We start from the raw sequence: 26,390 nt of genomic DNA on the forward strand, positions 1-26,390 counted from the left end.
CCCAGAGGCTGAGCAGAGGAGCCAGGGTGCCCCTCGGTACACCCGGTCCTCCCACCTGGGCCCCCGGCCTAACCCACCTGGCTCATGCAGGACCCTGGGGTCACACCAGGCTGAGGCCTCCAGGTGGCCTGCACTGGCAGGGGCACCTGGGGCAGGGAGAGGTGTGTGTGCCGGGGCCGCCCTGTGTGCTCACGTGGTGCCCGGGGTGTCACCGCACACGTGCCTGCAGCTCTGCACTGCGCCCTGGGGGAGCATGGCCCTGCGGGGCTCCTGGCTGCAGCGAGTCTAAGCCTCTGTGGGTGCAGAGTCACCTGGGCCCCAGAAACTCAGCCGGGGAGGCAGTGTAGAGTGACGATGGCTCAGGGCATCATGAGCCAGAACATTCACGGTCATGGCATCCCTTTACTGGAAAGTGGCTCACGTCATATTTCTGTGGGTGGTATGGCTCCTGCGGGGATGAGCCTCTGCCTCTTTTCACCCCTGAGTGAACAGAGAGCAGCTCTGCAGGGCGTATGAGTGTGCAAGTGTGTGCGTCTCTTCCTGTGCATGTGTTCAGCTGTGTGCCCAGGTGTGTATGAGAGTGCCCAGATGTGCACCCGTGCTCAGGTGTATGCAGGCATGCATGGTATGCTCAGGTGTGTACAATGTGCTCAGCTGTGTGCCCAAGTGTATATGAGTGTGCCCAGGTGTGTGCAGGTGTGCACATGGACACCATTCACCCCACAGCAGCCTCCGTGAGCGCCTGCTTCCTGGGCACCAGCTGAGCAACCTGAGGCTGCCTGCGTCCTTCTCCCCGCAGGACTGGGCCAGGCCCCCAGCCGCCTGTCAGGCCTGAGTGTGCCCTGCCCCCTGCCCAGCCCCCAGGCGGGCACGCTGACCTGTGAGCTGAGCAGCTGCCCGTACTGCACCAGTGCCCTGGAGGGCCCCGAGCTGGAGTTCAGCGACTCAGACAGTGGAGACTCAGACAGCAATGGGGTCTACGAGTTCACGCAGGATGTGCGGCACGGGGACCACCGCGACCCCATGCAGTCGCCCCCCGTGGCAGAGGCGCCAGGCGTGGGCGGCACACGGCGGAGGGGGCCGCAGCGGGCGGTGGCAGGCGAGCAGGGTGGGCTGGGCCACGTCTGGGCCTCCTTCAGTGGCAAGCTGCGCCGCATCGTGGACAGCAAGTACTTCAACCGGGGCATCATGGTGGCCATCCTCACTAACACGCTGAGCATGGGTGTCGAGTACCACGAGCAGGTGGGTGCCCCACACAGACAGCCCTCAGAGTGGCCCTGGGGCACGTCCCGCCCGCCTGTGTCTCCTGCAGGCTTTAGCCTCTCATGGGCTCCACAGAGGGCTCTCTCAGGTTGGGGAATAGGCGTGGCAGTGGGGCTGAAGGTCGATTGTGAGGGAGTTTTTACCGTTCACTCAGCGGATGCTCCTGCTGCTCATTGGTGGGCCTCTGCTGAGTGGAGACAGAGAGACTGTGGCTCCATCCGGAGGTCCTCTGTCTGGGCTGGGGCGTTGAGATCACAGACCCAGAGGCAGCAGGGAGCCGAGGGCACTTGCCAGGCCATCTGGTGCTTTTCAAGGTGGGACTCCCAGAGCCCAGCTTTCATGGACGGAGCCCCCCATATGAGCTGGGCCTTCAGGCTGGGATTCCCTGGGCGGCCCCAGAGGGGAATGTGGCAGTGGCACATGGTGCTGGCACGCGGCCCCTGCCCTGGACTGGGGCTTCCCCAAGGAGCAGCGGCTGGGCTGGCAGGGAGAGGTCGTCTTCCCTGGGGACCGAGGCCAGTTCACTCTTAATGACCAAACTGCCTTCCTCCTTTTCTGCCTTCTGGGCTTTTTAAGTCCCTTAAGCTCTGGTCTTTCATCCTTTAGCAATTTCAGGGAAAATGCAAGTGATATTAGCCTCCAGCTGGCGGCTGAGAGGTGCTGTCTGTGAGGGTGAGATCCAGGGCAGGAGCAACAGCAGGCTCGGGGATCCCTGGCCAGGAGGAGCCTCTGCACACACACACATGCACACACGCACGTACGCAAAGGTTATCTGTGCAGATGTGGGCTTGTGCACAGACACACACGTGGGTGGCGATGCGTGCACACAACACATGCGGGTACATGCAGACTCACGTGCACACAAGCAGACCACACACTGGCACACACACACCAGCATTTACACTGGCACAGGTGTGCACTTGCACACATAGGCGCCTGGACCAGCATATCCCCAGTAAGAAAAGGGCCTCTGGGGCCTTCTGCTGACAAGGAAGGGTGTGTGGGGCCACCAGGGCCGGGGCAGCTGCTGGGGGAACCACACTGTACTGTCTGCACCCCGGGTACCCACACGCCCACCCTGGAACAGATGCTCTAGGCTCTGTTCCCAAGGCCTGTGCTGTTGGGGTCTGGGAAGTGTCTGGAGCCCTGTTTCTCAGACATGCTGCTGGGAAGGTCAGGTGGGGCCTGGGGGAGCCAGGGACAGTCAGGGTGGGAGGGCCAGGCAGGCTGGGGTGCAGCTGGAGGGGACACCCCTGCGGTCCCTGTTTCCTCCTCTGGACAGCAGCCGATGGGGCTCCTCCTGAGATGTTGCCACAGCCCCTTGATGCAGCCTTACCTGCTCCCAGCGCAGTGGAGTGGTGCCCCACCCTGCCATGACAGGCAGTGGGGGCTGGGGGTGGGCCCTGACAACCACTCTGCCACCCGCAGCCCGATGAGCTGACCAACGCCCTGGAGATCAGCAACATTGTGTTCACAAGCATGTTTGCTCTGGAGATGCTGTTGAAGCTGCTGGCCTGCGGCCCACTGGGCTACATCCGGAACCCTTACAACATCTTTGACGGCATCATCGTAGTCATCAGGTAGGTCCCCTCCTCCCCTGGGGCCTGGGGAGGCTCCCATGTCCACCGCAGCCCCCGCAGATGGCAGAGCCCCTGCCACTGGGAAAGGCCCTGCCATCAGGGTGCAGAGGTGGGGTCTCCTGGGGCGGAACCCTCGCCCCTCCTCAAAGGCAGAGTCGGGTGCACACGACAAAGTCAGCTGCAGCTCAGGCGGGAGTTTCTAGAAGCTAGTGGAGCTGTTCCCTGCGGGAACAGAGCAGGCACTCAGTGGCTGTTAAGCCTTGCAGCCGGCCTCCACTGAGGGCTCAGCCCCTGCAAGAAAGGCCAGCTTGCTGCAGCAAAATCAGCACAGAAAGAACCAGGGGGATCTGGGGAAATTCCCTCCCCCAGGACAAAGCAGGGCCCTTGGGAGTCAAGGGGGCCCCCAGCCTAAGGAGAGCAGACAAGCCAGGCACATTGGAAAGGCGCTCAGTCGAGTCTTCAGAGACACCACCACCCCTCAGCCCCTCCGATGCTTTGATGCAGCCGAACCTGCTCCCAGGTGGGGTTGAGCAGAGGCCGAGGTGGCTCCAGGCTGTCGTTCCTGCCTCTGGGAAGAGAGTGTCCCAGAATCAGGGCGGGAGTAGGCCATCCTAACCCCGCCCACCCCACCCCACCCCCGACCCCCAGCGTGTGGGAGATCATCGGGCAGGCGGACGGCGGGCTGTCGGTGCTGCGCACCTTCCGGCTGCTGCGGGTGCTCAAGCTGGTGCGCTTCATGCCCGCACTGCGGCGCCAGCTGGTGGTGCTCATGAAGACCATGGACAACGTGGCCACCTTCTGCATGCTGCTCATGCTTTTCATCTTCATCTTCAGGTGTGTGCGCCGCGCCCTGCCCCGGGTGGCTGCAAGGGGAAGGCCTGTGGCAAGGAGCCCGCACGGGCGCTGGACGGGAGGCCCCGCTCCCAGCCGGGCCCGCCCACTGCTCCGGCCCTGGCTTCGGGGCCTTGGGTGCCCTGAGCCTCAAAGAGGAAGACAAATTCAGTTACTGTGGGTTTTGCTGCCAGGCGCCAGCACGCAGTGGGGGACTTGGAACTGTGCTCAAGAGCCAAGGGCGAAAGGGGCGGAGGAGGGAGGGGCAGGCAGGCAACCTGGGGCTCCTGGACCCCTGCTGCTGTCACTGATCCCAGGCCTCGGGGAGGGGTCTGGGGCAGAGAGCAGCCCACATAGGCCGGGTGAGACAGACACCCAGTCCTGGCTGCCTCCTGAAGCCAGAGTGGCCTCCCGTGTTTCCCGCGTTCTTGGCTTTGGTCTTACCACCTATAGAATGGAAACAGTTTGGCCATCGACCCTGGGCAGTCCTGCCCACAAGGAAGCCAGAGTTCAGGAAGGTGTAGAGGAGTGGATGGTGGGCGTGGGGTGACCAGGCTGGGTCCCCAGCCCCACACCTGGCCCTCTGCACCAGTCACTCACTGTACCCCTGCCTGTCGACCCCCCTAGCATCCTTGGCATGCATCTCTTTGGCTGCAAATTCAGTCTGAAAACAGATACCGGAGACACAATCCCCGACCGGAAGAACTTTGATTCCCTACTGTGGGCCATCGTCACCGTGTTCCAGGTACAGCTGGGCAGGCCGTCCCCTGCTGTGCACGGGTGGTTCCTGGAGGGCCATAGCCCTGCTCAGAGCTGGCTGAGGCCCCTCCGAGGCCACTGGGGGTGAAGAACGGTGGCCGGGACGTTGAGGTGGTGGGCCTGGTCTCACTCGTCCTTCTGGTCCTGAGACCTGGCGGCATTCCCCCAGCCAGGACCCCATCCTGGTGCCCCCTCGGCCCACACGTTGGGCCCACTCTGCCCGCCGCCCCTCCCCCAGATCCTCACCCAGGAGGACTGGAACGTCGTCCTGTACAACGGCATGGCCTCCACGTCCTCCTGGGCCGCCCTGTACTTCGTGGCCCTCATGACCTTTGGCAACTACGTGCTCTTCAACCTGCTGGTGGCCATCCTGGTGGAGGGTTTCCAGGCCGAGGTGAGGGGGAGCTTCCAGGGGAAGTGAGGGGGCTTCCAGGGGAGGTGAGGGTGCTTCCAGGGGAGTAAGAGATTCCAGGGGAGGTGCGGGGCTTCCAGGGGAGGTGAGGGGGCTTCCAGGGGATGTGAGGGGCTTCTGGGGGAGGTGAGGGGGCTTCCAGGGGAGGTGAGGGGGCTTACAGGGGAGTAAGAGATTCCAGGGGAGGTGCGGGGCTTCCGGGGGAGGTGAGGGGCTTCCGGGGGAGGTGAGGGGCTTCCGGGGGAGGTGAGGGGGCTTCCAGGGGAGGTGAGGGGGCTTACAGGGGAGTAAGAGATTCCAGGGGAGGTGCGGGGCTTCCAGGGGAGGTGAGGGGGCTTCCAGGGGATGTGAGGGGCTTCTGGGGGAGGTGAGGGGGCTTCCAGGGGAGGTGAGGGGGCTTACAGGGGAGTAAGAGATTCCAGGGGAGGTGCGGGGCTTCCGGGGGAGGTGAGGGGCTTCCGGGGGAGGTGAGGGGCTTCCGGGGGAGGTGAGGGGGCTTCCAGGGGAGGTGAGGGGGCTTACAGGGGAGTAAGAGATTCCAGGGGAGGTGCGGGGCTTCCGGGGTAGGTGAGGGGCTTCCGGGGGAGGTGAGGGGGCTTCCAGGGGAGGTGAGGAGCTTCCGGGGGAGGTGAGGGGGCTTCCAGGGGATGTGAGGGGCTTCTGGGGGAGGTGAGGGGGCTTCCAGGGGAGGTGAGGGGGCTTACAGGGGAGTAAGAGATTCCAGGGGAGGTGCGGGGCTTCCGGGGGAGGTGAGGGGCTTCCGGGGGAGGTGAGGGGCTTCCAGGGGAGGTGAGGGGGCTTCCAGGGGAGGTGAGGGGCTTCCAGGGGAGGTGAGGGGGCTTCCAGGGGAGTGAGGGGTTCCAGAGGAGGTGAGGGGCTTCCAGGGGAGGCGGTGGGAACCAGGAGTGTGGGGCAGACCTCGTCCTCGCCCTGCTGGGCTCTTCTGTCTACGCCCACCCCTTGTGGGCCTGACCTTTACATTGGGGGTCACCCCCCCACGGGGAGCTTCACGTTTGCTGTGTGCTCGTCGGGCACAGGGTGATGCCACCAGGTCCGACACAGATGAAGACAAGACATCCACCCACTTGGAGGAGGACTTGGACAAGTTCCGAGACCTCAGGGCCACAGGTGCGTGTGTGGATGGGGGGCAGGGATGGGGCGGAGGGGACACTGCCTCTAGGGTCTGGGCACAGCTGGGACTCCGGAGGGGGATCCTAGGCGGACAGGCGCTCCTTCCTGGGAGCCCTGCAGGCTCGAGTGGCCTCCCCTCTCCCCCCTCCCCTAGAGATGAAGATGTACTCGCTGGCAGTGACACCCAACGGGCACCTGGAGGGCCGGGGCAGCCTGCCCCCTCCCCTTATCATGCGCACAGCGGCCACGCCCATGCCCACCCCCAAGAGCTCCCCACACCTGGACGAGGCCCCTGGCCCCCTGGACTCGCGCCGTGGCAGCAGCAGCTCCATGGACCCTCAGCTAGGAGACCAGAAATCTCTGGTAGGGGACCCTGCCTTGGCCTCAGGGCACCTTCAGGCTCACCCCCTCAACACAGCTCCTTAGACCTTTCCCAGAGATGAGTGAGGGTCCCAAATGTGCCCCCTCCTCCCCAGAAATCCGTCAGGCCCGAGCGCTTTGTTTTCTATAAATGGAACTAGAAACCGCTGTTCTGATGGGAGGTGTATGAATAAGCAAGTAGAATAGCAGGCCAGAAGTTTATCTTCCAATTTGCACAATGTAAGATAAAAGCTGGCAGAATGTACAGAATGTACAAGAACACAGAATGTACAAGAAGGGAAAACAGAGAAGGATGGCAAAAAGGTGTAAAAGCTGAGCACACGAAACAGGTGATGGAAGCCGGGCGGAGGCTTCCATGCGTCACAACCAGCACCGCCCTGCGGAGCTGGGGCCCACGGTCTTTCCAGACAAACCCAGGAAGCACCACCCCAGACAGACGCAGCTAGGGCCGGCTCTGTGCATCTCAGAAGGGCCAGAAGGGGTGGGTGGAGCAGGACAGGCTAACTTGGGGTGGGGTGGGGGGTGAACCTGGAGGAAAGTCCAGGTGAACCATCGAGAGGGGGAGGGGACATCGAGTGTCAGTCACAGAACAGCTGTGGCCAAGCACATCACAGCTAAGCTGCTAGAGCCCCCAGGAGGAGGATGGAGCTGTTGGGCCAGATTCCAGCTCAGCTCCTGCTGACCCAGGAGGTGAAAACGGCGAAGGGCAGAGAGCATAGGCACAGCAAAGGTGAAGTCCTGGAGCACAGCTGAGTTTCTCTCCTGAGGGGGCGTGTGGCTTCTCCTGGAAGTCCAGAGCCTGCTAGCCAGAAGTTGATGAGCGGTCCCTCCCCTGAGATCCAGGTCAGCTGCTGGGCCGCATCTGAGGATGCCTGGTCTGTAGCTGGTCCCTGGCCCGTTGATGACCTTCGCCCACCCTCTGGTCTTCAAGCTGGCATGCGAGGCCCCCTCAGGGATCTGACACTTGCTGGCGGTGTCTCCAGCTCACCGTTGACCCACTGTGTGCCACAGGCATCTCGCTGAAGGCTCAGTGCCCCTAGCAGCTCCCTAGAGGAGAGGCCCTGTTTAGTTTACACATGCATATTAGTTGCTCAGTCATGTCCAACTCTTTGTGGCCCCATGGACTGTAGCCCGCCAGGCTCCTCTGTCCATGGGATTCTTCAGGCAAGAATACTGGAGTGGGTAGCCATTTCCTTCTCTGGGGGATCTTCCCAACCCAGGGATCGAACCCAGGTCTTCTGCATTGCAAGCAGATTCTTTACCATCCGAGCCACCAGGGAAGCCCATTAAAGGAGATGATCCATGTACGAATGTCACCCACGGGTGTCACTGGAGATCCTTTCACCAGGGAAAGGCCCGTGAGCCAGGTGCCCTGAGGCCAGCGTGTTGGGGGTGACTTGGGAGGGGTGTGACCTGCTCATTCCTGCCCTCACCCCACAGTCCAGCCTCCGCAGCTCGCCCTGCGCCCCCTGGGGGCCCAACAGCGCCTGGAGCAGCCGGCGCTCCAGCTGGAACAGCCTGGGCCGTGCACCCAGCCTCAAGCGCAGGAGCCAGTGTGGGGAGCGCGAGTCGCTGCTGTCCGGTGAGGGCAGGGGCAGCGGCAGCACTGACGAGGAGGCCGAGGATGGCCGGCCCGGGGCGGGGGCCTCGCCGGGTACGCGTGCCACGCCGCTGCGGCGCACCGAGTCCCTGGACCACCGTAGCACGCTGGACCTGCGGCCCCCACGGCCAGCCACCCTGCTGCCCACCAAGGTCCACGACTGCAACGGGCAGGTGCTGGCCCTGCCGAGCGAGTTCTTCCTGCGCATCGACAGCCACAAGGAGGATCCGGCCGAGTTTGACGACGATGTGGAGGACGTGAGTGGGGGTGGGCCTCACGTTGGCCCCTTGCCTCCCCGCAGTCGTGGGGGCAGTGTTCATGGGAGGCCCTGGGGGCGGGAGGGGCTGGGAAGCAGGACAGTCTGGGCCAGAGCGAATCCACAGGGAGCTCTGGAGTGGGATTCGCCCCAGGGTCAGCCCCACCTCAGGCTGAGGGCTGGTTCTGGGTTGGAGTCGGTCAGCCAGTGAGACGTCCGTGGGGGGAGGGTAAGTGCCTTCTTAGCTGGGCACCCTGCTGCCCAGGACTGCTGGGGCCACCTGGGTGTGGATCTGAGGGTGGCCACTCACTGGTCCCCCGGACCCCAGTGTAGCTCCCTGGCCCCGTGCCTGGGTGGGTGGACAGGGCTGAGCCTGAAGGTGGGAGGGGCTGGGGTTGGTCAGGCTGGGAGGGGCCCTGAACACCCCCCCCTCCTCCCCAGAGCTGCTGCTCAAGGCTGCAGAAGGTGCTGGAGCCGCATAAGCCGGAGTGCTGCCGGAGCCGCGAGCCCTGGGCCCTGTACCTCTTCTCCCCACAGAACAGGTGAGGGGCGCACCTGGGAACGCTGACCCTGCCCTGGGGGCCCCCTTCGTCCCTACCGGACGGTGAGCTCTGTGGACAGAAGCCAGGGCTTGGCCAGGACTGTCCTCAAAACCCCACTCCCGGCTCCCAGGTTCCGCATCTCCTGCCAAAAGATCATTGCTCACAAGATGTTCGATCATGTCGTCCTCGTCTTCATCTTCCTCAACTGCATCACCATCGCCCTGGAGAGGCCCGACATCGACCCCGGCAGCACTGTGAGGCTCTCTCCTCACCGGGGAGGGGTGGGTCCCATGGCCACGGCCGGCCTCTCCCATGTTCCTGTCTCCTGCAGGAGCGCGTCTTCCTCAGCGTCTCCAACTACATCTTCACAGCGATCTTCGTGGCGGAGATGATGGTGAAGGTACACCGTGTCCTGGGGGACCCAGGGGTCTGTCCATCTGGCCTTGCGGCCATGGCCACGTATACAGGGCGTAGGTCCACGAGCCCATCGTCTGTACTCACCAGGTGGTGGCCCTGGGTCTCATCTCGGGTGAGCATGCCTACCTGCAGAGCAGCTGGAACATACTGGATGGGGTGCTGGTCCTGGTGTCCCTGGTGGACATCATCGTGGCCATGGCCTCGGCTGGCGGCGCCAAGATCCTGGGCATCCTGCGTGTGCTGCGCCTGCTGCGGACCCTGCGGCCGCTAAGGTGGACTGGGCCGTGGGGCGGGGCCAAAGGAGGGGATGGATACAGGAGGGTGGGCCCACTCGTGGGGCGGGATCCGGGAGGGAGAGGGGCCCGGGCTGCAGGTGCAGGGCGGCAAGGTGTTTGCAGTGCTGGGCGCTCCTCCTGATGGCAGCTCCCTTGGGCGTGCCCAGCAACGCGTTCCTTCTGGCCCTCTTCCAGGGTCATCAGCCGTGCGCCGGGACTCAAGCTGGTGGTGGAGACTCTGATATCGTCCCTCAGGCCCATCGGGAACATCGTCCTCATCTGCTGCGCCTTCTTCATCATCTTCGGCATCCTCGGGGTGCAGGTGCGTGGCCTGCCTGCCTGAGAGACAGTGGGTGGAGTCGCCTGGGAGGGCCGCGGCCCAAGCAGGCAGGGGGAGGGCGGGGCCCGTGAAGGGGCGGGGAATGGCAGGGCAGGGCCTGGCCCTCTGAGTGACCGCCCCTCCCGGTCAGCTCTTCAAGGGGAAGTTTTACTACTGCGAGGGCGCCGACACCAGGAACATTTCCACTAAGGCCGAGTGCAGGGCCGCGCACTACCGCTGGGTGCGACGCAAGTACAACTTCGACAACCTGGGCCAGGTGGGCGGGGCTGGGGCGGGGCGGGCGGGGCTGGCGGGTGACTCACCCAGCTCAGCCCTGATCTAGAGGGCGGGAGCCACAGGGTCTCAGCAAGTTAGGAGGGTTCGAGGTGATCGAGCCGCGGCCGCGCGTGTGGCCCTGCAGGGCGCGCCCGGCAGGAGGCCACGCCCAGAGGTGCCCGCCTTGCTCTGGCCTCGCAGGCGCTGATGTCGCTGTTCGTGCTCTCGTCCAAGGACGGCTGGGTGAATATCATGTACGACGGGCTGGACGCCGTGGGCGTGGACCAGCAGGTGCGGCGGGCAGCCCTGCTGCTCTGCGCGGGCCTTCTCCCTTGGTCTCTGCTTATCTCAGAGAGCGCAAGGCCCCCAGAGACAAGGCTGCGTTTGGCCTCTGGGGACGTCCGCAGAGGTCCACATCGGGGGTCAGCGCCCATGGGCGGGGCTCAGCGCGTGTGGGCGGGGTCAGTGCCCGTGGGCGGACCGGCACCCACGCGCTCTCCTGTGCCGCAGCCCGTGCCCAACCACAACCCCTGGATGCTGCTCTACTTCATCTCCTTCCTGCTCATCGTCAGCTTCTTCGTGCTCAACATGTTCGTGGGCGTCGTGGTGGAGAACTTCCACAAGTGCCGGCAGCACCAGGAGGCCGAGGAGGCGCGGCGGCGCGAGGAAAAGCGGCAGCGTCGCCTGGAGAGGAAGCGCAGGAGTAAGGCCCTCCGGGTGGCAGTGGCCGGTGGCTACCTGCGCGTCGCCCAGCCCCCCCCCCCCTCCACCTGAGCCCCACTTTTCGCCTATAGGAGGGTGGCTGGGGATGGGAGGCCAGCCAGGGGCAGCTCCGAGACCGGGCTGCTGCCGCCGGAAACGAGGTCCGCCTCGCCCCCGGCCCAGGGCTGTGAGGACTGCATCTGGGCAGCGGCTCAGCACCCTGGCCCCGGAGCCCCCCGCCTGGCCCCACTCCTCTCGGCCCTGGCCTCTCCAGATGGCTCTGCACGCTCTGCCCTTTATGTTCTCAGAAAAGAATGGCTGCGGAGGAGGCAGGGGGCCCTTCCCAGGAGGCACAGGGATGAGACCCCAGCCCCCACACCCACCACTGCAGGGGCAGGCTCACGCCGCTTTTGTGTTCTCACGCCTCGGTGGGGGGAGCAAGCAGAGCCATTCAAGACAGAGAGAGGGTCTTAGGACACCCCTGCCCAAGCTGGGGAGCAGAGTGGGCTTCTTCCAGGAGGGGTCCTGGCCCCGCCCACCGGCCAGCTCAGACCATCTCCTTGTCTTTCCAGGCACTTTCCCTAACCCAGGTACCTGCCCCCACCCCGCATGCCTCAGCCCCGCTTCTGCCAGCCACTGCATGGGCCTGTGAACTGGCCTGATCTCTGCTCCTCTGCCCCTGCCACAGGGAAGGGTGGACATTGCAGGAAGGTGCCAGGCCCCCTGGGGTCCACCGCAGGGTCAGCACGGGATGGCTGTAGGGCGCCAGGTGCCAGTGGGAGGAGGAGGGATTGCTGGCTGGCCTGCCTGGTGTTCACGCTGCTGCCTCTGAGCCCGTGTGTACCTCTGCCTGGCTTGCACGCCTGCCTGCTGTGCTGGGACGCCTGCTGGCTGGTCGCTACCCCATGTCCTCAGTGCTGGCCGGGCCTCACTGGCTTCTGGCCCCCTTGGCTGCTGCACTGAGCTCTCTAGTGACCGCATGCCAGACCGAGGAGCATGTGGGCCCAGGGAGGGGTTGGTTCCCATTGGCCCCTGCTGTCCCTGGTCCCTGCCCACAGGTTCTGAGGCCAAGGAGGGCCCCTGTGCAGTGGGGGCAGCTGTGCCTTCACCTAGCAGGCACTGGTGTGCCCTAGGGAGTTACTGCAGGCAGAGCGTTTAGTGCAGACAGAGCTGCTGGGAGATGTACCCCCTCCCATCCCCCAGGTCATGGCCCCCAACCTCAGATGGACCAGAGGGCAAGCAGACCCCAGACAGCAGGCACATGGCCACAGGCCTCCTGGAGGACAGGGAGTGGAGGGACTCTGGGCTTGGTGGCCAGAATGCAGCACATGCCCAGCTGGGGAGATGGGGGTGTGGTGGGCCACCCTGCCCTGCCCTGCCTTGGGACTGTCCCTGCCCAAAAGCTCCCATTTGCCACTCCCTTCATCGCTGAGGTATCTCTGAACCCTGATGCCAGTCCAGGAGAGTAGACGACACAGGCCCTGGCTTGAGACCTTCTGGCAGGGTGAGGGTTCCAGACAGGGCTCCAGGGCAGGGCCCAGGTGGAGTCTCAGCTTCTATACCCACTCCAGGGATCTGCTCTGAGGCTGAGGCCCTCTTGGAGGAGGAGGTCAGTGGGTGACCTGCCTCGAGGCCCATGCGCGAGCCTGGCCCCTCCCCCAGCCCCCTGACTCCCCAGCACCTGGGAGGCAGCCCTCTCATGCCGCCCCACCTGCCTGCTCACCACTGTGCTCTCCCTGCAGAGGCCCAGCGACGGCCCTACTATGCGGACTACTCGCCCACCCGCCGCTCCATCCACACTCTGTGCACCAGCCACTACCTGGACCTCTTCATCACCTTCATCATTGGCGTCAACGTCATCACCATGTCCATGGAGCACTACAACCAGCCCAAGGTGGGGCTCGCTGCCTTGACACACCGGCCCTCCTGCCTCCAGGCCTGAACACTGGGGGCAGGGGTGGGGGGGTGTCGGTCACCAAGGGTGGGGTCTGTTGCCAGCCGGGTGGTGCTACCCTGAGAGCTGGAGGCCCCAGGTCTGCAACCTTGCCTGAGCCCTCGTAGGGGCTTGTGGGATACATGGAGGTGTGGCTTGAACAAAGGGCCCTCCTTCCTTTAAAGCCAGTGGACACTCCCTGGGCCACCTGTCCCAAGGGCATCCTTGACCCCGTGACAGGTTCCATCCAAAAACACTGGCTGGGGGATGTCCCCAAGTCCAGAAAGGTCAGACTGAGAGGGTGATGCTCTCAGATCCCATCTCCATTATTTCATCAAAGACGGGACGCCCCCTCCTCCCAGAACAGCTGAGAGTCTCTGATTCTGTAGCTGAAGCTGAGCCCGTCTGGCTGGCTGGCTTCTGCCCTGGGCTGTGGGTGGGACTGGTCCAGCCAGGGCTGGGAGTCTGGGTTCCCAGCAGCAGGTTCCCCGAACTGAGGGTCGTGCTGAGAATCCTGTGAGGGTTAGGCCAGGCAGGCCTCCCTAAGCCAGCATAGACCTCCATCCAGTAATAGCTGAGGCCTGTCCGTGGGCGGGCCTGGGGTGCCCCGGTCGGTCAGCAGAGCAGAGAGGTGGGGCAGGGTGGGCAGCGTTGCAGGGGGCCTGATGTTCAGGAGCCTGGTGCTCGCCCCCAGGCTCTGGACGAGGCCCTCAAGTACTGCAATTACGTGTTCACCATCGTCTTTGTCGTCGAGGCCGTGCTGAAGCTGGTGGCCTTTGGGTTCCGGAGGTTCTTCAAGGACAGGTGTGTAGGGCGGGGCAGATGGGCACCGTGGCCGGAGCCTGCAGAGGCAACGGTGCTGAGCAGGGGTGCCCCTGGCGATACCAGGACATTCCCAGGGGACAGGGAAGGGACTGCAGGTGCTCCGAAGGGCCGGGGTGCTGGGGGGAGGCACTGGCTGGCGCTGAGCCATGCCTGCCCGCCCACCCAGGTGGAACCAGCTGGACCTGGCCATCGTTCTGCTGTCCATCATGGGCATCACGTTGGAGGAGATCGAGATGAATGCAGCGCTGCCCATCAACCCCACCATCATCCGAATCATGCGTGTCCTCCGTATCGCCCGCGGTAGGCCACCACCCACCTGAGCCTCGCGCTGTTCAAGGGCCCGCCCCCCACCTCCTGCCTCACCTGCCCCAGTGGACCGCCTGGGGACCGGGGGGTGGGGGTATGCGCAGTTCGGGTCAGACCAGCCCCACCCCCCACTAATGCTCGGCTCCCCGTCCTAGTCCTGAAGCTGCTCAAGATGGCCACGGGCATGCGGGCCCTGCTGGACACGGTGGTCCAGGCGCTGCCCCAGGTACGTCGGCCGCTCAGGGGCCTGGCCTGGGTCTGGCTCCCCTGCTCCCAGGGTGGGCATCACAGATGCCCCCAAGAGGACAAGACTGCAGGAGGGCCTGGCTCACTGGTCAGGCATCATTCGTTCACGTGGTCTTTCTAGTCTCTAGACAAACACAATTATTCAAGCCCCTCCCCGCCACCTACAGGGAGTAATGGGCTGCTGAGCTGTGCTGTGAGGGGCGGCCCACCTGCTTTCCGGCCTCACTCTAGTCTCTCTGGGGAACACCAGGGCCCACTGCCTGGTGCAGTTCTGCGCTCAGTGGGCTTTGGGCAGAGGGCAGAGCCCGTGGCTGCAGCGGGCTTGTCGAGTTTGGAGGCCCACACCCGGGGCTCGGGTGTTGGCCAGAGGCCTGTCTCTCCTGAAGCCAGCTCAGGCCCTGTCCTCACATCCTGTGTCCACAGCCCCAACCCTGACCCTGTATGGCTTCTTGAGTTGAAAGTCTCATTACCCCATCTGTGTAGTATTCAGCCCCTGAGCCAGTCCACCCGGGCATCCATGTGTCCATCTGACCGTGACTCCAGCCCTCTTAACAAGCCATCCAGCCACCCAGGCTTCTATCCATCCATTCAGACAGTTGTCTGTCCCCCATCTACCAGATGCCCAGCTGTCCATCATCCAGCCCTCCTGGCCACTGTCCACCGGCCCAGCATATATCTATCCATCCGGCTGCCTTCCCAGCCGTCCACACCCTGCATCTTCAGCTGGCCTCCACTGGTCCCCAGCAGCCTTCCTCAGCCCCGAGTTATGCCCTTAGTGCTCCAGTGTAGCCACCCCCTGTCTGGGAGCGGCTGGATGGGGCGGTGGGAGGGAAGCCCAGGCCCCGGCCACCCCCGGTGCAATGTCTCTGGGGGCTGGTGAAGAGAGGGACCAGCCACATCAGAGTCAGGCAGGTGTGGAGGAAGGGCGGCAAGTTCATGGAAGAGCCACGGGCAGGGGTTGGGCAAGACCTGGCAGCCTGCAGAGCTTCCTCCTTCACCTCGCCGTGGGGACCCTGAGGCTGGAGTCCACCCAAGCCGCTGGGAGGTCTCAGGAGCAGAGGAACTGGATGCAGCCCCCTGGAGTGCAGGGCAGGAGTGAGAGCCAAGGAGGGGCCCTGGGCACCAGGCAGCCCTGGGGCCACAGGAGCCTCGAGGCCAGGAGGCCTGGAGCAAGAACAGGGCTCAAGGCAGGCCTGGGAACTGCTGGGCAGGTCGCGGGTGGGGGACGGGACGGGCTGAGCCCCCTGACCTCGCTCCGCTTCTCTCTTGTGTAGGTAGGGAACCTCGGCCTGCTTTTCATGCTCCTGTTTTTTATCTATGCTGCCCTGGGAGTGGAGCTGTTCGGGAGGCTAGGTGAGTGCGGCAACGCGGCGTTCCACTCCCCAGACTCCCCGAGGAGGCGCAGCTTCACGCATGCGCATGCGTTCAGGCTGCTGGCCCGGCCTCCAGCCCGGCCCCTGCCCCGCGGCCCTTCACTGTGAGGTAACTGTGGACGTGGCGCATGTAGACGCGCTGTGCAGACCCGCACACGTGTTAACACCCAGGCCAGGCCGACGGAGCCGCACATCAGTGTGAGTGCACGCACACACACACAGGTGTGGCCCCAAGTCTACCGGCCCCAGGGTTGTGCTGTAGCCAGCCCTTCCTATCACCCAGGGTCTCCTCAGACCTCCCGCACGTGCGGCTCTGTCCAGTCTAGGTAGGGGCCTGTGGGGACCTTTTGTGGCGGCCCAGGTCCTATGGGTGCCCCCTCCCACTGGGTGTCACTGAACGAACACTTAATGGGTTCCAGGAGCCACCAGTGGGCCTGTGTGGGAGGGGGTTGAGGTGGCTGTCACCTTTGAGGGTCTGCCCGGACCCCGAAGTTGGTGCCCCGACCCTGGACCTGGCGACTCCCAGGCCTGACCCCGCATCTGGGGCTCTCCAGTGCCAGGGCCTCCCGGTCATTCCGCAGAGCAGGGGACTTGCTGGGCCACCACCCTGCACCCCGAGGAGCATGGCTTTCTCCCGGGCGAGGGCAGGCCCGTGTGTGCCCTGGCCCCGTGGGGCGGGCTGACCCGGTCGCTCCCGGCAGAATGCAGTGAGGACAACCCCTGCGAGGGCCTGAGCAGACACGCCACCTTCTCTAACTTCGGCATGGCCTTCCTCACGCTGTTCCGCGTGTCCACCGGGGACAACTGGAACGGGATCATGAAGGTACAGGCTGGCGCAGTGGGCGGGGCGATGGGAGCCCCCAGAGTAGGGGGCTGCCGGCGGAGGTGGGAGCCTGCCCGCCGCCCTCTGCCCGCAGGACACGCTGCGCGAGTGCGCCCGCGAGGACAAGCACTGCCTCACCTACCTGCCGGCCATCTCGCCCATCTACTTCGTCACCTTCGTGCTGGTGGCCCAGTTCGTGCTTGTCAACGTGGTGGTGGCCGTGCTCATGAAGCACCTGGAGGAGAGCAACAAGGAGGCCCGCGAGGACGCCGAGCTGGACGCAGAGCTTGAGATGGAAATGGCGCAGGGGTCCCCCGCCCGTCCCAGGCCGGCGGCCCCTCAGAGCCCCGGCGCCTCGCCGGACTCCCCCAACGTGCTGGTCGTGCGCAAGGTGTCGGTGTCCAGGATGCTATCCCTGCCCAACGACAGCTACATGTTCCGGCCCGTGGCGCCTGCGGCAGCCGCTCACCCCCACCCGCTACAGGAGGTGGAGATGGAGACCTACGCGGGCGCGGCCGCCGGTACAGCCTCTGGCGGATGCAGCCTGGCCCTGGGCGGGCGGGGCCGACGCGGGGTGGCGGGGGGCCGGGGCGGAGCCAAAGGGGGGGATGGGTGAGGGCAGGGGCCAGGGCGGAGCCAGGGGGCGATGGGGGCGGAGTCAGGTGGGGCAGAGGGGCCGGGGCGGGGCCAGAGGGGCGATGGGGCAGGGCGGGCGGGGCTCAGAAGGGCAGTCGGGGCAGGGGTCAGAGGGGCGTGTGTTGTCGGGCAGGGCCCGCTGGGGGTGGATACACATTTCTGGCGTTTTCCTGCCGCAGGCCAGGTCACCGCTGCCCACTCGCCGCCTGTGGAGTCCTGCGCCTCCCTCCAGGTTCCGTCCGCCGTGTCCTCCCCGTCCAGGGGCGGCGACACCCTCCGTGCCCTGCCCCCACGGGGTGCAGCCCGGTCGCCTAATGTCGGCCGACTTCTCTGCAGACAGGTAGGAGGCGCTTTCGGGTCCTCAGCCGAGCCCTGGGGTCTCTGGGATTCCCTCCCCATTTGAAGCGTGAGAGACGTGGGCGCTGGGCCCTTGGAGTGTGTAATGACCACACCCGGCCACGGGGACCCATGGCCCCTTAAACAGCAGCCTGCTGCTAAGTCACTTCAGTCGTGTCCGACTCTGTGCGACCCCATAGACGGCAGCCCACCAGGCTCCCCCATTCCTGGGATTCTCCAGGCAAGAACACCGGAGTGGGTTGCCATTTTCTTCTCCAGTGCATGAAAGTGAAAAGTGAAAGTGAAGTCGCTCAGTCGTGTCTGACTTTTAGCGACCCCATGGACTGCAGCCCATCAGGCTCCATGGGATTTTCCAGGCAAGAGTACTGGAGTGGGGTGCCATTATCTTCTCCGAAACAGCAGCCTAAGCCCCCCAGAACCCCCCTCCCCAGAAACCGTGCCCACGAGCCTGGCTGCAGCCAGAGATCCTCTCCTGCCTGAGCCTTTGGTCCCCCTCCCTTCCCCCTCCCTGCTTGGGGAACCAAGCTGATCTAGTACCGCAGTCCAGCAGCGGCTGCAGCCGGGGTCTGTGCCCCTCAGGGTTTCCAGGGCCCTGGGAAGGCTCTGCCCACAGGAGCTTGGCCTCCATTCCTCCCCATACGACCAGAATTGGTGAGGGCTCCTCTGCTCCAGTTGCGGGGCAAGTGCATCCACACCAGCATCTTGCAGCCTCGTCTCACCCTGGCCCATAGCCTTGGGGGGTCACAAGGTCACCTGGCCTGGAGTGGGGAGGGGGTCCCTCTGGCTGGTCTCACCTGACTCCCTGCCTTTGCAGGAGGCCGTCCACACGGAGTCCCTGGAAGGGCATGTCGATGGCACTGAGGACAGCAGCCCATTCTGGGGAGAGCCTGGCGGGAAGACCCCCGTGAGACAGGCATCCCTGGGGCCCTCCTTGCGGTCCCCATCCCGGTCCCCGCGACCCTCCAGCATCCGCACCCGCAAGCACACTTCTGGACAGCACTGCATCTCCAGCCGGCCTCCTGCCCCAGGCGGGGAGGAGTCCGAAGCCCCAGACCCAGCTGACGAGGAGGTCAGCCACATCACCAGCTCTGCCCGCAGCCCTTTGGCCTCGCCCACTGCCTGTGGGATCGTGGGCGGCGAGCCAGACGTGCACAGGCTCTACAGCGTGGACGCCCGGGGCTTCCTGGACCAGCCGGGCCGGGTGGATGAGCAGAGGCGGCCCTTGGGGGAGCCAGGAGTTGGGGACAGCCGTCCAGAGGCCGGGGAGGCGAAGCCCCGGGTCCTGGAGGCCGAGCTGGCCCTAGGGGCGCGCAGGAAGAAGAAGATGAGCCCCCCCTGCATTTCCATAGAGCCCCCCGCTGAGGACGAGGGTGCGGCCAGGGCCCCTGCGGCAGAAGGCGGCAGCACCACCCTGCGGCGGCGAACCCCATCCTGCGAGGCTGTGCCCCATAGGGACCCCCTGGAGCCCGCAGACAGCACAGGGCTGGACGCTGCTGCCAAGGGGGAGCGGCGGGGCCAGGGCCCCTGCCGTACAGAACACCTGACTGTCCCGAACTTCACCTTTGAGCCACTGGACGTGGGGAGCCCCAGTGGGGACCTGTTCACAGATGCGGGCCATGGGGCCACCCCAGAACCCAGACCCTCCTCCTCAGGCACCGCGGCCCCTCCAGAACCCCGGGAGATGGAGTCCACAGTGCCCTCAGGAGACCCCCTAGAGGAGGGGCGGGGGGTGCACCTCACTGTCCCGGAGAGCCCACCGAAGAGAGCGTCCCCCCCGGCTGTGCCAGTCCCGGGTGACGACGTGGATGAGCCCGTGTAGCTTGGGTGCAGTGCCCACAGGCTTTGGCACGGGGGTTGAGGTGCGCCCAGCAGGGTGGCGGCCAGGACAGAGCTGTGTGTGGATCCTGGCTTGGGCCCCCCGAGGGCAGAGGAGCCAGAAGGATGTCAGTGCAGGGAAGGGGAGGCCCATGCCATTCTGGGCACGTGGAGCAGCGGAGGCCACAGCCAGAGGCCTCCGTCCTGTCGATTCAGGTTTGGGGTTTCCCAGTGTGCCGAGGTGGTCCCAGGCCGTGTTGGCGGCCCGCCCAGGAGTCCCAGGGACACGGGCCAGGAGGAGGAAGGCAGAGGCCACCCAGCAGAGCCCCATCCTCTTCTTTCTATAGGGAACACGCTTGGGGCTGCTCGCGCCCTCTGGTGGCGGCTTCCTGCCAAAGGCCGCCGTGGCCACGCTTTCCGTCATTCACAGTCTCGAGTTCTCATCCATGTCTCCACCACTCATCGCTGTCTCATCTCCCCTCCACACCCACTCCCTGCCGTTCCAACCCCTCAGGATTCCAGAGAGCACCTTGACTCTGGTCCCTGGGAAATGACCGGTCGCCAGGGAGTGGGGACCGTGCAATAAGCCCCCCACTGCCCGTGGGGCCTGGTTCAAGACTTTGAGCTGATGGCCCCATCGTTTCACTTTCTTTTATAAATTCAGGTTAAACGTTTGCAATAATCCGATGTGGAAAACTCGGCTTCTCAAGTCAAGGGGAGGGGAGGGGGGTTGCAAAGCAGAGCAGAATAAATATTAACTTATTTAAGAAACACGTTGGATTTCCACTGCCAGAATTGGTACGCCCCTCCCCCACGGGAGGGTGGCCAGCCTGTGGCCTTAGCAAGGGCAGACGTGGGTGATGCCACCACCAGGGCCACAGGGCTCCACAAAGCCCCCCTGCCCCTGTAGGTCCTCACCACTCCCCAGTTCCCCACCCCACCCTCACCACACTCCCCGGCAGATCTCAGATAGAAAGTTCTGCTGGGAAAAAGCCAAGCTCACCTTGGCAGCCAGAACCATATGGCTGGAGTCTGATCCGACCGGGAAGATTTTGCAAGGGCTCCCGGCAGGGGTGGAAGCAGGGGCGTGGGCCCCTGTGAGACAGCTTCCTAGCTGGGCAGTCGCTTGGGGCTGTGGAGGGCACTGACCCCCGCCTGCTGTCTCTCTACCTGTGTCCCTGCCTGAAGGCTCTGACCCCAGACCTGCCCCATGTCTTGCTGGCCTCAGCTGCAGCCCCAGTGCAGAGACCCTCTCCCCCCACGATCCCTTACCCCTGAGAGCAGGAACAGAGGGCGGCCAGGTCAGCTTAGAACCTGTGATCCTCCATGGTGGGCTGTGGCTGTGGCCATGGTGTGGGCCTGTACCCCGTGCAGGGTTGGCTCCCTGATAGCATTCAGGCACTGCCTTCCACTCAGCAAAGCAGGTGCCCATGGCAGCAGGACAGTGGCTGCCTCCAGGCTAGTCCAGGTGGTGGGAGGTGGCATCTGGGACTTACCTGGCTGAGGCCGGGACCTATTTGCTCCAACCCAGGTGGGCAGCGAGTCTCCAGTATGGGGGCCCTGGGCTGCAGCCGGCCCCTCCCCCGCTTCCCCACCTGCCTGGCCCTGCCCAGCCCAGATGTGGTAGGGTCTCCTTCTGGTGGAGATTCGAAGAACTGCAGGACTCCAGAGAGCAAGCAGCCCCCCAAGTTGGACAGAGGTGGACCCGGGGTGCTAGGGTCTGTGATCTTCCTGCCTATGATGTTGGCCTCAGTTCCCACAAGGAGAAGACGCTGAGCTGGGTCGGACCCAGGGCTGCTACAGTAGTTCTTGCCCCAGGCCCAGGCAGTGGCCCCCACTCTCTGTGCCAAGGACGGGTCGTGGGTCAAGGGTTAGAGGACAGGAGGGCGGGACAGTTGACCAGGCTGTGTGCAGAAGCAGGGACGTGGACCACAGTCCTCACCCAGCTCACCTGGGTGATGTATTGGCCCCTGGGGAACAGAGGTTCTCCAGGTCACCCTGGGGGACGGGGTGGGGTGGGGACCAGCGTGCCAGGGAGTCCGCATCCTCTGGCGAGAGTCTGGGGTCACTGGGCAGGCCTCCTAGGGGCTGCCTGCCAGGCTGGGTAGTCTGGATTGTTAGGACAGGGCCCTGGGGCGGGGACAGGCTATAGGGGATGATAATCTGATTCTTGACTCATTGCTGGGTACCTGGGGCCCCGAGAATCATCTCAATGACTGTGTTGCTTTACCTGTCGTGAAAGGTACTTTTTACCTCACCAAAAACACAAGCCAGTGTGCAGAGAGTGGCCCTGGGCTCGAGGGGCAGGGCAGGGCCACCCCCACAGCCAGGTGGGTGCCCAGGGGTGGGGGAACCCACAGAGATGGTGGCTGCACCCAGCTGGGCCCTGAGGCCCTCCCCTCCCTCGGCGACACCGTAACCAGAGACAGGCAGGACCACGTCTGCTCTCCATGCTCTTTAATGAGTGTCAGCAGCCCCTGCCGGCGCCCTGAGCTGAGTGGGGAGAGGGGTCAGCCAGGAGTGGGGTCATCAGGGGTGGGCACTGGGACAGGGGGCCGGGGAAGGTGGGGGAAGGTCTCCTCCTCGGCCGGAAGCAGCGCTGAGGGGACAGAGGGGGCCAGCTCCTCCGCTGACCCAGGGGGCGGCCTGGGGACCAGGCTCAGGGCCCCTGGGGGACGTACTGGTGGATCCAGTCCAGGTAGGAGGTGACGCGGGTGTAGATGCCGGGCCGGTTGGGCTTCGCGCAACCATCGCCCCAGCTGACCACCCCCGCCTGCAGCCAGGTGCCATTCACCTTGCAGACCAGGGGCCCTCCAGAGTCGCCCTGCGGGGTGGGTTGGGGGAGTCAGTGCGGCTGCAAAGCTGGGCGGTGGGGGCTGGGGGCGGGTGCTGACCCACCTGGCAGAAGTTCCTCCCGCTGTCCCCAGCACACAGCATGTCCTCCCGCACGATGGGGACGTTGTCCCCCGTGGACAGGCCAGAGTGGTACTTCCTGTCACAGACACTGTTCTCCACGACGGGCACCTTCACCTGCTTCAGGGGGAATGGGGGCGGCAGGCGCCCTGGGGGGAGGGGGCAGAGGGAGGCAGCATCAGGGGGAAGCAGGCGGTGGGGACCCTGGTCCCCAGAGGAAACACCAGAGCCTGGAGCCTGGCCCCGCCCCATCCTGGGGGCCCCGACACTCACTTCCATTGTCCACGTTGCCCCAGCCCGTCACCCAGCACTGCGTCCCCGGGGGAAAGGTCTCCGACTCAGGGGGCAGGGTGACCGGCTGGACGTGCCAGGAGATATTCACAAGCTTGTCCAGCTCCAGCAGGGCGATGTCCGCCCCGTTCTTAACGCTGTAGTAGTTGGGGTGGGGGATGATCCTGCTGATGGGCAGCAGCTGGTCCTGGTAATACAGGTGCTGCTCACGCAGCTGCACCCTGAAGTATGAGGGGCCATGGACTTCCCTGGGGACAGAGACGGGCCCCTACTCAGAGCTGAGCCACCCTCGGGACACCCAGGAGCCTGGGTGGAGCCCCAGGCGCACCCCGCCCGCAGACCCCCTGGAGACTCACGGTCCGACGCAGTGGGCTGCGGTCAGCACCCACTGGGGGTGGATCAGGGAGCCCCCGCAGTGGTGCCTCCAGTACCGACGGCTGACTCTCAGGCTCACCTGCCAGGGCCATCTGCTCCCAGGGGCCTCCTGCCCCCCGACGATGCCCGCGCGCTGCAGGGCCTGGCCTGGGGCCGGAGCAGGAAGCCTTCAACCTTGGGCTCCTCTGAACCCACCACCCGCCCCTGGGCTTGTGGGGGTGGGGGAGGGCAGAGACCCCGAGGGCCCGGGGTCAGGACTCACCAGGGGCTGCGGAGACCAGGCTCAGCAGGAGGGCGAGCGCCAGGAGATGGAGCATCTGGAAGGAGCAGGGAGGGGTCTGGGGGTAGATTCTGGGGGTGTGTGGTCTGGGGGTGTGCGGTCTGGGGGTGTGCGGTCTGGGGGTGTGGCGTCTGTGGTGAGGGGTCTGGGGGTGTGGAATCTGAGGGTGCAGGGGTCTGAGGGTGTGTTGTCTGGGGAAATGGGTGTGGGGTCTGGGTCTGGATCTGGGGTCTGGGGTGTGGGGTGGGGTCTGGGGTCTAAGGGTGTGGGGTGTGGGGTCTGGGGTCTGGGGTGTGGGGTCCGGTGGCATTTGGCCCTTGATCAGGGGGTCTGTCCATGCCGGGGTTCTGGGGCCTCAGTGCTCGGCCAGCCAGCTGCACAGTGACACCCGGTGTCAGGGTCCTGCTGGGGGGCTCACCTTGGCAGGTCCAGGCTGCTCTTGCCCAGCCTGCTCTCTCTGCCCCTTTATCCTCACAGACAACGACAGGGTCAGAGGAGGGGGCGGGTCCTCCAATCCAGGGGAGTGGGGGAGGAAGTGGATGACTCAGACCAGAGCGAGTCCATCTGGTCAGGAAGGGGCCCTGCCGCCCCCGTTCACACCAGCAGACCCGATTCCTCCATGTGGTCCCATGTCCATCTCTGGCTGTTATCTGAGAACTTAACTCTACCATCAGGGGAGCCTTGTTATCTGGGGATCTGAGTGCCATCGCAGAGGGACAGGCCGAGGGATGTGACGGGGAGGGGACAGGAGAGGCCAGAGCCACCTTCCCTGGACGCTCCCCCACCAGGCCCAGCACCCCTGTCCCCCGCCTGCAGGCCGGGGTGAGCCCCATCCCTGTCCACCCACCCCACCTCCTCACTCTCCCCTGGGCCTGCTGCTCACCCGGTTCTGCAGCCCATCCGCCCTCCTCACCTCATGGCCTCCTGACCCCTGCCTCCCCTTCCCTACCATCCATGTGGCACCTCCTGTCCTGCTGGGACACCAGCCTGGCTCTGGGGCCCTCCTGTCCCTGGCTGGCTTTCTTGCACGCCTTAGGGGTGTACTCAGCTGGATTTCTCAGGTGAGCACCCCTCAAAACAGGCAGGGGCTGCCCAGGCCCCATCTCGGGCGTCCCTCCAGCAGACCCTGGTCATTGATTCTCCTGCCCCCACACCAGGCCTCCTGGGCCCTGGGAGGGGTGGCCTGGGCTCCAGTTCTCACCACCCCGGTGCCTCCCCGAAGGCCACCTTCCTAGGTGTATAGTCCCCGTGGGCTCAGAGCGTAGGTAGAGCCTCTATCGTCCTGATTTGTCAGCTGATCAAACGCGGAGTGCACACTGTTGGGCCAGGGCTCTGAGCCCAGGATTGGCGGGGAGGAGACAAGTCTGCCCCCCACTGCCTCTGTCCCCCACCGCCGTGGATCATCAAGCAGCTCCCCACCCAACCCCATGCCTCAGCTCCCCGACACCTAAGAAGGGGCCGCTGAGCTTTCTGGAGGACCCGCAGCCTGTGCTTAGGAGCTGGGCAGGGGGCTGGGGCAAGAAGGAGGGGCAGGAAGGTACCAGCCCCTCCCAGGGGCCTAATCAGCTCAGTCATCAGGCCCAGGCCAGGCAGAGGACGGTTAGGAAGGGGCTGCCCCAGGCTGGGCAGCTGGGGCTGTGCCCATCTGATCTGCGGTGGGGCCCACGGGACCCAGGGACGGGTGGGCACAGAGACGCCAGTCACAGGGCTGAGCTGAGCCTCAAACTCTATTCTGTATTTCTTTTTTTTAATGTAATTTTTTAGAACACGTTTAGATTTACAGAAAACTTTCCAAAGCGGTGTTGACGCACCCGTGAACTCCAGGGACAGTGACAGTGAGGCTCCTGGGTGCTCCCAGGGACACAGCTAGGGAACTGCACAGGGTCTCACACATGAGCACACACAGGCACACACATGCACACACGGACTGGCATGTGAACACAGACATGTACACACGTGCGCAAGGGATCACACACATGCACACAGGGGCTGATGCATGAGCACACACACGGGCTCACACCCCCTGTATTTACTGAACTGTATGGTTCAGTGTCTACACTGAAGCCACCAGCTTTCCCCAATCCCAGCTCCACACCTCGGGGTTTACTGCAGCCCCGTCTCCTATCTCCTGCCTTCTCCAGTGGGTAAAACCCAGTTCTGCCCCTAATCCATCGACTTATTTGGCCAATGCCCACATGTCCATCACCCTCCCATCTCCATTAGCCTTGCCTGAACACAAGCCCTTTTGCTCTGCTGGCACCCTCCTCTCTTTTCTGCAACACTGATCCCCTCTCGAGTGAGCGCCCACCCAACTGCCCAGCTCAGAGGAAGGGACACGGGGAGGCAGTGGGCAGAGCCCGGGGTGTCCCTGCGTTTCAGAGGGTGAGTGGCGGCATCTCCTCTGTGCACTTTCCTGATGAGGAAGAAGGTGCTTCACCTTTGAGGAAGCATCTACACAAGCTGTTGCCCCTTTAAATCAGTGGGGTGTCGTCTGAGGGGTTGTAAGCCTCCTCCTCTCCCCGCTTTACCTGGCCCTTGCCTCACAGATATCCTTCTCAGTGGGTGGGTTACACTTTCACTTTCTTAATGGTGTCTCTCAGAGTGTAAGTTTTCAATTTGGCAAGGTCCAGTTTCTTTTGACTCAGAAACTCACCAGCTCTTCTGTTTCTCTTGGTGGTTTCCGAGTCTCCTCGCCTTCCTCCAGGTCAGGGTTTCCCGCTATAGTTTCTCTCCCGTGTTTTACAGTTTTATTGTCTACACTGAGGCCTAGTGGCCACTGTGAACAGTTTCTCTGTGTGTGTTACAAGGCGAGCACCAAGGCTCACCTCTCTTCCCACACAGATGACACAGTTGTTCCAAACATGTGCTAGGAAGGTCCCCATCTCTGTCTCCTGAAAACAGGGGACTGTGTTTCTGAGTCTCTTTCCAGGCTACTGTCCTAACACTCTGGACATCACCCTGCACTGGTAACACCCTCTCGCGGCCACTGTGGGTGCCTGGCATCCCGTGTGTGGGTGACTCAGCAGCTCAGGGCTGCTGCCACTTTTCCCTGTAGAGCTCCCCCCGACCCGAGCCTCCCCCGCTGCCCTGCAGACCACCAGCCAGGATGACCTGACCCAGAAGGCAGCCCCTATAGACCGGCTGGACATGCTGCGTCCCCTGGACCCCCAGGAAGGTCGGGCAGGTGAGCCCAGGCTTGGGAAGTGGAGGACAGGGACTCCTCGGCTCTCTGGCCTCCTGGTCCTCACCCCATTCTGCCCACAGGACAACCTAGTGGACCTCTGGTCAGCCAGTACCTTACTGCAGGTGAGCTGGGTGAGGGCTGTGGCTGTCCTGACTGGCCCACATCACGGGCTCTCCAGGCTTCCTGCTCTCTGACCCTCGACCCATGACCCCTCCCTGGCAGGGAGAGCACAGGCCATAGGCTGGGCCTGGGGCAAGAAGCACTGGGTCCAGTCCACCTCAGCGTTTCC

The 26,390-nt window shown here is 64.4% G+C and overlaps 2 protein-coding genes across 5 annotated transcripts in view; one reads left to right on the forward strand and one right to left on the reverse strand.

The window, feature by feature from the left end:
* The window catches only part of CACNA1H (calcium voltage-gated channel subunit alpha1 H), a 28,597-nt gene extending 8,768 nt beyond the window's left edge, over positions 1–19,829 (forward strand). For 2 of the 4 annotated variants that reach the window (XM_024985428.2, XM_024985431.2), the window contains exons 8-33: positions 800–1,242; positions 2,692–2,843; positions 3,492–3,677; positions 4,302–4,419; positions 4,672–4,827; positions 5,883–5,973; positions 6,131–6,339; positions 7,798–8,214; positions 8,655–8,755; positions 8,886–9,009; positions 9,087–9,155; positions 9,260–9,444; positions 9,643–9,769; positions 9,918–10,043; positions 10,244–10,333; positions 10,553–10,745; positions 11,317–11,334; positions 12,487–12,638; positions 13,372–13,481; positions 13,669–13,802; positions 13,964–14,034; positions 15,329–15,407; positions 16,129–16,250; positions 16,345–16,771; positions 17,066–17,226; positions 18,058–19,829. In XM_024985428.2, the coding sequence (XP_024841196.2) occupies positions 800–1,242; positions 2,692–2,843; positions 3,492–3,677; positions 4,302–4,419; positions 4,672–4,827; positions 5,883–5,973; positions 6,131–6,339; positions 7,798–8,214; positions 8,655–8,755; positions 8,886–9,009; positions 9,087–9,155; positions 9,260–9,444; positions 9,643–9,769; positions 9,918–10,043; positions 10,244–10,333; positions 10,553–10,745; positions 11,317–11,334; positions 12,487–12,638; positions 13,372–13,481; positions 13,669–13,802; positions 13,964–14,034; positions 15,329–15,407; positions 16,129–16,250; positions 16,345–16,771; positions 17,066–17,226; positions 18,058–19,062 (5,066 nt within the window). In that variant the 3' untranslated portion in view covers positions 19,063–19,829. The remainder of the gene's footprint in view (positions 1–799; positions 1,243–2,691; positions 2,844–3,491; positions 3,678–4,301; positions 4,420–4,671; positions 4,828–5,882; positions 5,974–6,130; positions 6,340–7,797; positions 8,215–8,654; positions 8,756–8,885; positions 9,010–9,086; positions 9,156–9,259; positions 9,445–9,642; positions 9,770–9,917; positions 10,044–10,243; positions 10,334–10,552; positions 10,746–11,316; positions 11,335–12,486; positions 12,639–13,371; positions 13,482–13,668; positions 13,803–13,963; positions 14,035–15,328; positions 15,408–16,128; positions 16,251–16,344; positions 16,772–17,065; positions 17,227–18,057) is intronic. The other 2 variants (XM_024985430.2, XM_024985429.2) reach the window with 2 other exon arrangements.
* Positions 19,830–21,500: 1,671 nt separating this feature from the next.
* LOC786948 (tryptase-2-like) lies at positions 21,501–23,358 on the reverse strand. The gene is made up of 6 exons (NM_001319894.1): positions 23,336–23,358; positions 22,900–22,954; positions 22,619–22,784; positions 22,245–22,510; positions 21,957–22,120; positions 21,501–21,882 (listed from the first exon to the last, which is right to left on the reverse strand). The coding sequence occupies exons 2-6, from the start codon at positions 22,952–22,954 to the stop codon at positions 21,718–21,720; spliced, it is 816 nt and encodes a 271-aa protein (NP_001306823.1). The 5' UTR covers positions 23,336–23,358; the 3' UTR covers positions 21,501–21,717.
* Between the last annotated feature and the right edge of the window lie 3,032 nt (positions 23,359–26,390).

Source organism: Bos taurus, chromosome 25 (genome assembly GCF_002263795.3).
Source record: "Bos taurus isolate L1 Dominette 01449 registration number 42190680 breed Hereford chromosome 25, ARS-UCD2.0, whole genome shotgun sequence".
Lineage (NCBI taxonomy): Eukaryota > Metazoa > Chordata > Mammalia > Artiodactyla > Bovidae > Bos > Bos taurus.